Source organism: Triplophysa rosa, linkage group LG5 (genome assembly GCF_024868665.1).
Source record: "Triplophysa rosa linkage group LG5, Trosa_1v2, whole genome shotgun sequence".
In the NCBI taxonomy this organism is placed as follows: domain Eukaryota; kingdom Metazoa; phylum Chordata; class Actinopteri; order Cypriniformes; family Nemacheilidae; genus Triplophysa; species Triplophysa rosa.
The window spans coordinates 1,346,028-1,358,615 of NC_079894.1; the positions used below are offsets into that span (position 1 = coordinate 1,346,028).

The 12,588-nt window shown below is 41.6% G+C and overlaps 1 protein-coding gene across 1 annotated transcript in view; it reads left to right on the plus strand.

Moving 5' to 3' along the window:
- acap2a (ArfGAP with coiled-coil, ankyrin repeat and PH domains 2a) overlaps positions 1 to 10,259 on the plus strand; it is an 18,319-nt gene extending 8,060 nt beyond the window's left edge. The window contains exons 9-24 of the mRNA XM_057333629.1: positions 667 to 741; positions 1,043 to 1,054; positions 1,751 to 1,863; positions 2,168 to 2,219; positions 2,290 to 2,390; positions 2,493 to 2,601; positions 3,056 to 3,261; positions 3,452 to 3,521; positions 3,599 to 3,693; positions 4,247 to 4,440; positions 4,518 to 4,619; positions 4,709 to 4,801; positions 5,649 to 5,872; positions 5,954 to 6,063; positions 6,152 to 6,262; positions 6,346 to 10,259. Of these exons, the coding sequence (XP_057189612.1) occupies positions 667 to 741; positions 1,043 to 1,054; positions 1,751 to 1,863; positions 2,168 to 2,219; positions 2,290 to 2,390; positions 2,493 to 2,601; positions 3,056 to 3,261; positions 3,452 to 3,521; positions 3,599 to 3,693; positions 4,247 to 4,440; positions 4,518 to 4,619; positions 4,709 to 4,801; positions 5,649 to 5,872; positions 5,954 to 6,063; positions 6,152 to 6,262; positions 6,346 to 6,496 (1,818 nt within the window). The 3' untranslated portion in view covers positions 6,497 to 10,259. The remainder of the gene's footprint in view (positions 1 to 666; positions 742 to 1,042; positions 1,055 to 1,750; positions 1,864 to 2,167; positions 2,220 to 2,289; positions 2,391 to 2,492; positions 2,602 to 3,055; positions 3,262 to 3,451; positions 3,522 to 3,598; positions 3,694 to 4,246; positions 4,441 to 4,517; positions 4,620 to 4,708; positions 4,802 to 5,648; positions 5,873 to 5,953; positions 6,064 to 6,151; positions 6,263 to 6,345) is intronic.
- Positions 10,260 to 12,588: the final 2,329 nt, after the last annotated feature.

Genomic DNA, 12,588 nt, shown 5'->3' on the forward strand with positions numbered 1-12,588 from the left:
TGATTTATAAGCTTGTTTCCTCATGGGGACCAAAAAATGTCCCCACAAGGACAAGGGTTTTGGATATTGCCATCTTTGTGGGGACATTTTGTCCTCATACCGTAGGGTTTACCCTTCCCACACACACACACACATACACACGCACGCACGCACGCACGCACACACACACACACACGCACACACACATGCACGTGCACGCACACACACACACGCACGCACGCACGCACGCACGCACGCACGCACGCACACACACACACGCACACACACTTGCACGTGCACGCACACACACACACACGCACGCACGCACGCACACACACACACGCACACACACATGTTGGGTTTCCATGTCTTATGGGGACATTCCATAGACGCAATGGTTTTTATACTGTACAAACTGTATCTCATATTCCCTCCCCCTAACCCTAACAATCACACACAACTGTCTGCTCTTTTACATTTTCACAAAAGTTCATTCTGTATGATTTATAAGCTTGTTTCCTCATGGGGACAAAAAAATGTCCCCACAAGGACAAGGGTTTTGGATATTGCCATCTTTGTGGGGACATTTTGTCCTCATACCGTAGGGTTTACCCTTCCCACACACACACACGTCACGTATGTTCAGATGTGAAGCTCGTCGTGTTGATGTGATGTCTGCTTTGTCAGTTGGATATGCTGGTGGTGGATTCAGCAAAGGAAAAGCGAGACATGGAGCAGAAACACTCAACTATCCAACAGAAGGTCAAACCACATTCTGTCTTCATATAGTTCTTTATAAGTTTGAATAAACTATTCGAAACACATATTTTTACTTAGAATGATGACAGAAACAATGCGTTATATTTTATTCCCTTTATTTTCATGAAAATGCGTTTGCTGATTTCTTATCTTGCTGTTGATGCAAATGAAAATCCAAAAGTTATACATGTTACAAGTCTCATATATGTTCTGATATAGTTTCCTTACCGCACATGCTATAAGAAATGTTTTCTGTTGCTTACGTCTTTTTCTGCTAACTCCTGTTTTTCTTTTTCTCTTTCAGGCTGCTTTGCAGGTGAGCCTTCCACGTGATCTCCGAGTTCTTTTTGAAGGCCTTTTCAAACACAAATTTCAACGAAAGGGAGTTTCACAAAGCTATCCTTTAATTGTTTTTTTAATTAAACCAAATATTCCAGTAAGCAAAAGGCAGAACCACAGCAACCTTTCAATGACAATAACTAACAACCAAGTGTGTGAACACCAAAATACACAAACTGAATGAATTAAACTCGAAGACAAATGCTAAACAGGAAGAACAGAGGAGCGACAGAACCAATTACAAAGTAAAAGTCTATGGATAGGGTACAACGGGGCTAAAGGCACACCTTAGGACAAAATGGGCTTTTCACTGCGCCCCAATGTATGATTGCAGAAAAAAACATATATGTTTGTATGAAACATTTACGGAGCAACAGATTTTGTGTGAAAATAAATCATAAGTGGTTCATTTTGTTTAAAAATCGTATAAATGTGTGAGGTGGCGAGGGGCGGCCTTTTACACCACATACGGGGTAAATACTTTACATAAATGAATACATAAAAACAGAAAGAGAGATTGATTATGTAATGCATGTAAATGTGTATCATTTTCCTGATGCAGAAACAGTTTTTATGGGCTGAACTAATATTAGTAGTATCTACCCGAAACCTAGCTGTAGTTGAATCGATGGTAGTTGTTTACTGCTCTTTTTTTGTCTGTTTATGTTTGAAGGATTTCTCCACCGATGACACAAAACTAGAGTATAATGTGGATACAGAAAATGGAATAGCCATGGAGGGATATCTCTTTAAAAGAGCAAGCAACGCCTTTAAATCCTGGAACAGGTAGCGCAAGACTGTCCTCCATAGTTTTGCATGAGCATTTCAGAATGGATTTGGTTTCCGTCTCCATCGATGTTCAATTGACCCTGTTTATCTTTTTATTTTGTGTTGCTTTATTTGTCCTCATCTCCTGTGTTGCCCCACTCAATGTTGAAACGAAACAAAAGCTGAGCATGCAGGTACCATAATACACATGAACGTTGGGTAACGTCTTCATCCCGGATATTCTGAGTACTTGTTTTCATCTTCTCGTCTCCGTAACATTTCATCCGGCACCCAGTTTAACTTCCCTCTCGTCACTTCCCAGGCGCTGGTTCTCCATTCAGAACAGTCAGCTGGTTTATCAGAAGAAGTTCAGGGTAAGTTTAGGAAGTTTCCGTGTGACGCACAGGGGATGAAGTGGTTCACTGCAGCGTGTGTGTTTTTTAGGATAACCCCACGGTAGTGGTGGAAGATCTGAGGCTGTGCACTGTCAAACACTTTGAGGACATAGAGCGACGCTTCTGTTTTGAAGTCGTGTCCCCTTCCAAGTATGTCCGACTCCCTTAGTAGTGTCATTGGAAGATGTATCCTAAGAAAAGGAGTGTTGATGCATGGGACGTTTGGCTCACGTGACGTGTGCTGTTCATCAGGAGCTGGATGATGCAGGCTGACTCGGAGAAGCTGCGGCAGGCGTGGATCAAAGCCGTGCAGAACAGCATCGCCACAGCCTACAGAGAGAACGGCGAGGAAGATACTGTTGTGAGTCAACGTGTTAGCACTGATGTACATTGTTATGTGATGAGAGATCGCCATGTGACCTCAGGGTCAGAGAAATACTACTACATGCGTATATTTAAGAAAAACATCAAATTGAATAAACGTGTATATCAAATTTAAATGATATATAAATATTCATAAATGCATGCAAACGTTTCCTAAAAGTATACATGCACGTGTTTTAGGGCTGTCAAACGATTCGTCACGATTCGTCACACAGACATATATTGTGTAAACATATTACGAAAGCAAACTTTTATTCTGGATGCGATTCATCGTTTAACAGCCCTAATAGACTGCGACTGCTGATACGAGAAAATCACACGAGCTTCAGTGACGTGAAGATATATGACAGTATTTTGGGTCAAACATTCTCTTGACTCGTGCTACATTCGTAGCATCTGTACATGTATTCACAGCTATGTTTATTCTGTAGAGTCTGGACAGGCACTCGTCTGCGTCTCTGGGCAGTCTGGACTCGGGCTGCGAGTCGGTGAAGCCGGTTAAGGGTGAGAGCGCTCTACAGAGGGTGCAGGCCGTCCCTGGAAATGAGTTCTGCTGTGACTGCGGACAGTCTGATCCACGCTGGGCCAGCATCAACCTGGGCATCACGCTCTGTATCGAGTGCTCTGGCATTCACAGGTACCCGTCCGACCACCCGCCCTTCAAATTCGGCCTTTGGGCGGGGAGTGAACCGAACGTAGAACATGTTGTGATTGGGGTCTGTCCGTGCGCTTTCTGACGAATGCACTTCAGGATGTCAGGACGGAGACCTACTTCTGAAAACCTTAACTTGCCTCCACTCACTTAGTTGTCTATATTTTCTCCTCAGGAGTTTAGGAGTTCACAACTCAAAGGTGCGATCTCTCACGCTGGACTCATGGGAGCCAGAGCTCCTTAAGGTATAATCGGTTGTAATTTCATTCATTTTTTAATGTAATGCGCGCCACGGTTTTGAACAGTTTCTGTTGGTTTGCAGTTAATGTGCGAGCTGGGTAATGGTGTCGTCAATCACATCTACGAAGCTCGGAGAGAAGAGATGGGCGGCAGGAAACCTCAGCCCGGAGATCCCAGGTACCTCCATCCACTGCCTGTTTATATCTTTATGTAGACACTCCTGAATGGCTTCTTTAGCTTTCTATTAATATAAACAAATTAAGACTTTGTGCTTTTCTTGTATTTATGTTTAAGAAATATCAGCTTATCCACGTTTTCCAAGTTTGCAGTAAACGCAGCGGCCCCTGCTGTTCAAAACATGTATTGCGATTCATTTATCATCTCGACTTGACTTGAACACTCGCATATTATAATCGATTTTCAACCGTTAAATCCCTATAGGGCATCTGTTCATAGTGACAACGGGGGTCAGCCTCCCAAAAAGACTTTTTTTATGCTCATTCCTCACAAAAATCTATCCTAGTGTACTGCTTTCTCTATTTCTAAGTTACCTTGTAAGACTTTTTTGGTGTGTTTCTGTGAGTTTTCACTTGATGGAGCTTGCGTGTGCTATTGTTATATACAAACATGACAACTGTTCTTTGATTGGTTAAAGAAAGACACATGGGTTTGGGATTACATGAGTTTGACCAAGTGATGACGGACGTTTTTTGTGTATGTGACATTAAAGACAGGAGATCGAAGCCTTCATCCGAGCTAAATATGTAGAGAAGAGGTTTGTCGTGAAACCGACAGCTCAGGAGCAGAAGGAAAAGATCATGGCGTTGAGGAAGCATGACAAGCGTGTGAAGGGAAACATGGAGTTTCTGCCCCCGCGGCCGCCCCCTCCAACACCTAAACTCCGCACCACCTCCAGTACCTCAGGTGAACAAACTGCTTACTGAATAACATTTTCTGTTGTTTACTTCCTCTTTCTGAACCGTGTCATCGTCTGTCAACAGCTTCCCTCAGTGGCCAGGAGGTGCGGCGCGACTCGCTGTTCTGCCCCGATGAGCTTGATTCTCTCTTTTCTTACTTCGACACGTCCTCAAAGCTGCGGAGCCGTAAGTACCGAGTAACCTAACCCCTCCCATCATCTCCCGGTTTGGATTTGTTTTCATTGCTTATTGAAGAGCTTGTGTTTCCGTGGCAGTGAGGAGTACAGACAGTGGTATTCAGAACAGTGCAGATGGGAGCAGAGAGATGTTGGCCTCCACCCCGTCCAGCAATAGCCTGAGTGACGCAGGTCAGTTCAACACACAACATACTGTATATCACCCTTAGAAAATGTCATTCGTAGCATCCTTGTTTTTTAACAGCGAGCTGAACTATGAATCTCACTTAAAGTCCCCGTGAACCGGAAGTTGCGATCGTTTTTACTTCCGTATTTTGACGCATTTCCGAGTGAAATGGAATTTCGAATGAGAAAAACGGTGGGCGTGGCTTTCGCTTTCTCTGCGATTTGATTGGATGTATAAAAACAGCCGTTGTATTTTGAAATGGAATTGGCAGCAGACAGTTCAAGGGGAGGAGTTAACGGATGCTCCGCCCAAGCCGTCTAACATACGTCATCTAAAGCCGGGAGTACGCGGTGTGAATTCTGATGGTCCACGCACACGTCACGAGTGAGTAAAAACTTTCTCTAGTCAAATGACGCGCGGTACACGTGCTGAACTATTTCCATCGTGACCGCTCCCTATTTACGCGCGCCTGCCGCGTGTCTACATTTAAAATAACGAACTTGCGCGTGCAAAAGACGGGAAATGTGAATCGCCCCTAAGATGGATTGTCGTTACAGGAAGGAAGCGCATTTTCAGATTTTAGCTAAAGATTATGAGGGCACATGATTTTTAAAAAGAGAATGACCCACATTGATAAACTATTTACAACAAACGCTGCAATGTTTCATGAAAAAATAGCCATTGTCATTTTTAATTTCACTGGGACTTTAAATGGTGATAAATGACATTCAGATTGGCCAAAAATGCATAAAAACGCACATAAAAAGAAAAATGAAGGTTGATGTAGTTTACGTTATGAATGAATTATTATGACTCATTTCAGTGTAGTAATGAATGTGTATGATATTACAGCCCAGGAGCCCCCGGACAGTGATTCACCCATGTCTGTGAATCAGATGAACTGTCCTCCTGTGTTCTCTGAGTTGACCGATTTCTCGGCTGGTCCTCTCCTGTACTGGGCGTCCTGCGCCTGCAGTCTAACAGACATGGTGGAGGCGCTGGCTCACGGAGCCGATGTCAACTGGGTCAACGGTGAAGACAACAATCGGACTCCGCTCATACAGGCCGTACAGGGGGTTTGTACATCTAACTTTACTGTACGTTGTAAGGTAGGCTGTGGTAAAGCGCTTTCAATGTATATCTGTGTGTGTGTTCAGGGTTCACTGATCACCTGTGAGTTTCTGCTTCAAAACGCCGCCAACGTGGACCAGCAGGACATTCGTGGCAGAGGACCACTGCATCACGCCACCATACTCGCTCACACGGGGTAAATCATGTAGAAATAAACTAAACTTTGGACATTCACTAGACGTATAGTCATAACGGTCGTCTTCTGTGTGTTTTCCTTCCGTCAGTCAAGTTTGTCTGTTTCTAAAGCGAGGGGCCAAACAGAACGCCGTGGACGTGGACGGCAGAAGTCCACTATCCATCGCCGTCGAGGCGGCCAACGCAGACATCGTCACTCTGTATGTTAGCCCCAGACACTCTCTCCCGCTCCCGTTCGTACCCTTTTCCTGTCAAACTGTAAGAGTTTCTTTCTTTCTGTCAGGTTACGATTGGCGAAGATGAATGAGGAGATGAGAGGTACAGACGGAGCGTTTGGCCAGTCGGGTCAATTCTCTCATTCCCAGAGTCACACCGAGCAGCAGTATAAGAAATGCATTCAAGAATTCATCACCTCACAACTACAGGAGTCGTAAAGCTCAACACACCGTCAGAATGGGAATCTTCCTCCTGCAGATGAGCGTATAACTACAGCTACGCATTAACACCGGACGCCACCGCTGTGCTGCACACAAATCTTCCTGGTGGATATTTAACAAACCTCATCCTTTAGTTGGTTTTGTAGAGTGTCTGAATCGTATTTATTGATTTTGAAGCCAAGTGACATCACTCGCCAGCAGTCACCAGACAGCACAAATACTTGTATTAATATGCATTTTCTTTGGTACGCTTTCAGATTTTGGAGCTGTGTTGTATCACGTATTGGATTTTTTAAACATTTCTTATCGCACCGGTGCTCGTTTAAGACCGAATACTTGGTCTATTGTATTTCAAAATCAAATCAACGTAGCCTAAAATTGAAAAGTAAATCGTTTTAACATCAGGATGGTGCTTGTTTGTTCCTGAGCAGGTTCAAACGTTTTGCTCGACGTCAGCATTTTCTAATCATCCGTTATCATTGAAATAGATACCTTGAAAATTTGATATAACATTGTATTGAAATCCGTATATGACTGAAGCAGTGGGTTACAGTGCATTTGATAACGTGCCCCAACGCCCTTAGCTGTTATAAAATGCACTGTAACCCACTGCTTCACGGGGCGTATTGCTTTTCTAAAACTGTTATTCCATATGCGTAGCAAGGTTTCATAAAATAAAGTAAATAAAGTGATATTTCGGCCATGTGATGCGGTCAGCAGTTATAAATCAGGGTATTTTAGAACAGCTTAGAACTCGGCTCAGCCAATCAGAATCAAGGACCAGAACTGACCGTTTTATAATCACCATGTTTACATGCTCGTGGAATTTCCATGAACTGTGGAATTTGGTCATATTAACCCAACAAAGGCCGTAATCCAGCTAAAAGAAGTCCAAACAATTCTGAGACGTATCAAGATGACGTTAATCAGAATATTTATACCGTATCTGCCAACGTTAAGAAGTTTCACATTAGGCACATTGAAAAAAATCGAAGCGTCGTAAATGTCCCATCATGACACTAAAGTTGGTCAGACTTTTGTGTGACATGAGAATTCATTCAATGAAACCTGTAAAGAATTACTAAATATTATTCTCAATTTATGATGATTAAGTGTATGCAGGAATACGAGTCTCAGAATATGAATCTTAATCTGAAAAATAATGTGCGTGTAAATGTGGTCAGTGGTTTATACGAAGTCTAAATGTGTTATGATTTAGCATTGATGTGAGGTGATACTGTACCTATATCTTCAAGTTTATATGAATGGAACGCTTCAACTCGTATAGATGCTTTCAGCGACAACATAAACGTGCGTTACTGCGCATGCGCGCGTGCATGGACCGCCCTTAACTTCCGGTGCACATTCACAAACAATAGAGTGCCTGTAGATTATTTCTCATAACAAGCAAAAGAAACCGAGAAGAAGCGTTACTTGGCTAAACTTGTCTCTCTAATATTTTGAATTTAGACTGCGATACCAAGCTCAACCACTAGATGTCAGTGAACCACACGGTTTCTTAAAATGCGAAAAAACTACAGGACCCATTCGACAAATTGTTTATTTAATGAAATGAACATCCAACAAAATTTTACAAATCGTTTAATTAATACAATTATTATACAAATTAATATTAACATAAATTAAATAAAATCTAAATAGTTATGTTTTTAGACACTAGCCAAACACAAACCGGAAGTTAACTGCAGTCCAGGCGCGCGCGTCCGATGAAACGGTCTATAAGGACTCATCTCTGGATTGGTTTAGCATGGTGGCCTTTGCACATTCATTGCATGTAAATTCAGTTAAATGGAAATGCGTCTTGTAAACCCCGGTTTTAAAAGTTTGGTGTCAAATTCCAAACTACCTCAAGCTAATGACATCTTAAAGACAAACAGGTGAGACAAACACTTTGATCACTGTGCAAAGGCCTTTTAAAGGGACAGTTCACCCAAAAAAGAAAATTCTGTCACAAATTTACTTACGTTAGTTGTTCCAATCCTGCATAATTTTTTTGTGTGGTTGAACACAGAGAAAGATGTTTGGAAGAGTGCTTGTAACCAAACAGATCTCGGACCCCATCGACTACCATAGTAGGAAAAAAGACAACGGTAGTCGAAAGCGTCCCAGAACTGTTTGCTGTCCTACATTCTTCAAAATAACTTCTTTTGTGTTCAACAGAACAAAAAAATACTAAAGTAATTTTTCCTACTATGGGAGTCAATGGGGTCCAAGAACTGTTTGGTTATAAGCATTCTTCCAAATATCTTTCTCTGCGTTCATCAGAACTAAGAATTTTATACAGATTTGGAACAACTCGAAGGTGAGTAAATGATGACAGAATTTTCATTTTTGGGTGAAGTGTTTCTTTAAAAAGCAGATTTTGTTCTTACAAAGAAACTCTTCCATCTTATCATCAGTCAAAAATGGGACGTTTGTAAAGTTCATGTTTAGTCGTCAGGGACTCTGGGATGTCTGTCTTCAGTCATTGGTTCATTATTGTAACTCGCATGTGCTTGTGAAATGATACGTGTTGTTCGTATATATACCAGCGACCTCTGGCCAGGTGCTAATCTGAATTCATGCTACTGTAACCATTCCCTGTAAATATTACATCATCACCAGTCATCATATAACCGGATGTAAATACATTATATGAAGCACATTTCAGCGGACCAGTTAAGTGAAAACCAGCATACTGAAAACTTTTGGATTTTAACGTCATTCTGGAACCATTTTAATATTGCAGCGTTATAGTTTGATGCGTTCGTCTGGGCTAACCAACCCAAAGCTAAAGATTTCAGAAAGGTTTTGAAGTTGAGCTCGTCGTTGCAATGTCAACAACCGGGACTTCATGGTACTTTGGAGTTTTATGTTTTGCATCATGTAGCCTATAAAGATCAGTGGGATGTCTGTGCTTCTTCTGAGGACACTTGATGCGTGTGTCTGAATGCAGTAGTGTGACTATGTTTGGAACAGCGTACTATGAATACTTTCTGTATGCTTGAAATGTCTGGAAATCCTACACGATGCAACACGCTTGACCTACCGATGGCAAAATGATGTTAAATGAAACATGCAATGAAATGAGGTCCTGCGATGTAGCACACCACCGTTTCACATACTAATTTGTCTTAAAATAGTATGCAGCGCAAGTAAATCTCGTATTCTATTCCAAGCGCAGCCGAGCAGTAGCAATACACTGTAATCACTCCATATGTCACACTGTAACTGTATGAACAACATGCCGTTCTCTTGTATTTTACTCTTTGTGTCTCCACCCGTTACATGCTGAATGATCCGTTTCGTGCGACCGTTTTGCTTTAATCGCCTCCTATTTCATCCAGCGGACCGATCTGTAGAACAGTCTGTCGATGTGAAATATTAGCATAAAGGTCTGCTTTTCTCTTGGTTTCTTATGTAAAAGTAGTTCATGAGAGTCTGGAGTGAAGCTTCAACTGGAAAAGGGCTCGATGAATGACCGGAGTCTGCAAACTCCTATTGCTGATGATTGTCTGTATTGGATCAGAGTATGTAGAATGGAAGCCGTAGTAGAGACTTGAACCATTTGTAGATCCATTATGGCGTAGTTTAAACCACGTGGATGTACAGTGCGTTTGTTATATCTCCACTGGACAGAAGAGACCTCACGCATGGCGCTGCTGTTCCGCTCCTACACCTTCACTCTGGAGATTGTGCCTTTTTCTGTTCTTGCATTTTTCTTGTCAATCTGCACTTTAACTAATAAATCTGTTTGTTGGCAAACTTCACGTTTGGGTTTGTATTCATTGATTATTGATTATTATTAGAATCAGTAAATAGATCAATCAGAATGCAGTGGGTCAAGCGTAACCCTAAACTAAGTTTCAAAGGTACGTCCGATCATTTCATCCTGTGGATCATCTCAAGCTCAGCTGCATATGTTCAGATGCCGTAGGTCAGTGACTCAGACTTAGTCTCAGGCCGTAAAACGTCAATGGACAAAGCTCTATGATTGCAATGGTTAAAATGGAATATTGCGATCAGCAAAGGCTTAAAATGACTCTTTAAGTGTCAACAACGTCTTTGGTTGTACCAAACATCTTAAGGCCAATCTACACTACAAGACTTATGCTCATATTTTCAGTCTGGACTTGTTGCAGAAAGTCTGTGCCGGTCTGCAGATTTGATCAGTTAGTGTTTATATCTGAAACTTTCAAAAAGATGTCTAGTTTAAAAAAATCTGTTCAGATTTTAAAAGTCTTGTAGTGTATTCCAGCCATTAGAAAACTGTCTGAATTTAGTTGCTCCCATCACACTCGGCAACGTTGCGACCTGACTTAAGAAGTTCCAAACAACTCGTCAAGGTGAAAAGTAAAAGACTGGACAACACCTGCTCTGGTGAAAATGCAGAATGGGTCTATCATTTGTTCGGTCAAATAAGTTTTATTCAACCACCAATCACTACGCACTGGTTAACTGGCCAATCATAGCACACCTCGCTTTTCAGAGCCATGAGCTTTGTAAAAAATCTGCCCGTTTCAGAGAGGCGGAGCAAAGAGGAGAGACAAACATGCACGCTATGTGGAAAATACAGCGTTATTGAACCTTAAATCCTGTATACACATCGCATTACATCTGAAACAAACGTACAAGGCCCAGAAGAATTTTTTTTTTCATGTCACAGATCTTAAACACAAGGCAAAAGACTGTGGATTTGGCAAATTAAATGATTCACTAATCAGAGATAGTTGTATTTGGGATAAGAGACGACGATGCGGATATCACGTTGGAAGAAGCGATCGAGATCTGCTGCGCCAACGGAATAACAGCAAACCTCTTTGAAAGCTGCTCAAGGAGGATGTTCAGTAGCACTGGGAGGAAGAACAACAGAAAAGCTTCACAAGAATGAAAAATCTTGTCCCCCATTGACTCCCATTGTATTTATATTCCCTACTATGGCAGTAAATGGAGGATTAGATCTGTTTGGTTAATGACATTCTTCCAAATATCTTCCGTTGTGTTTAGCAGAACAAAGAAATTTATACAGGTTTGGAGCAATCTGAGGGCGAGTAAATGATGACAGAATTTTCATTTTTGGGTGAACTGTCCCTTTAAGTAAATATTCGGTGACCACCTGAATAGAATGAAATGATGTAGTATTACACTTGAGAAAGGGGATGTCATGTATTTTGAATGATTGTACAGTAGAACATGTTTGTTGGTATGTCCATGCAAATGAAACAGAAAGGAGGTTTCTGGGAAAAAAAAAGAATGAGGAATATATTGGATGTACGGAATTTACGTTAAATAATATTTTATGTGATGACCGAATGCAGGCGTTGATTGAGGGCACTTTGGGGGCGTTACAGGAACAATGGTAGAAACATAGTTGATTCTTTTCACACTCCACACAATAGGGGGCGGTATGCACCTATAAAGTTGGCTCGCAAAAAACAACAACAGAAGAAGCCTAGTGCCTACTACAACACAAAAGTCCCTCTGCTACACAGTTGCATCGACTAATCTCCGGCTGCACAATATTTACAAAATTATCAGTACAAGACGATAGTTTCGTTTTAAACAAACGTATGTTGCATGAAGCCCAGAAAGTAGCATCCAGCATTGAACTGCGTGCAATTCTCAGCACGTGTTTTTTTCTTATTGGAGACACTTGTGTAATAAATGTATAATATTTTAAAAAGAATTGACTACACACGCATTGGTAACTGATATGTTCGTCGGCCCTAGTAAGTTAGTAAACTTCATGAAACGATGAAACGAGCTGTACTATCGCGTAATTTCAAACGGCTATAATTGGTCCATCCTTATCACGTGACAATGCCAGTCACAATGCAGCAAAAGTATGTATAATAAACTGCACCTATGAAATGACTCTGGTGAATTTGAATTTGTAATTAAATTGAAAGTAAACACGAAAATTAAAAAGAGTTCATAAACACGAAAATTATTAACGTACTTTAAAACATTCATGGCCCGTTAGAGATTATTTCCGTGCTAAACCCCGCCCCTTTCGTCACTCAGTTTCATGCTCACAGAGTTTTGACTAGAAGGGCTACGGCTACCTCCACTGGGCATGCGCACTTCAA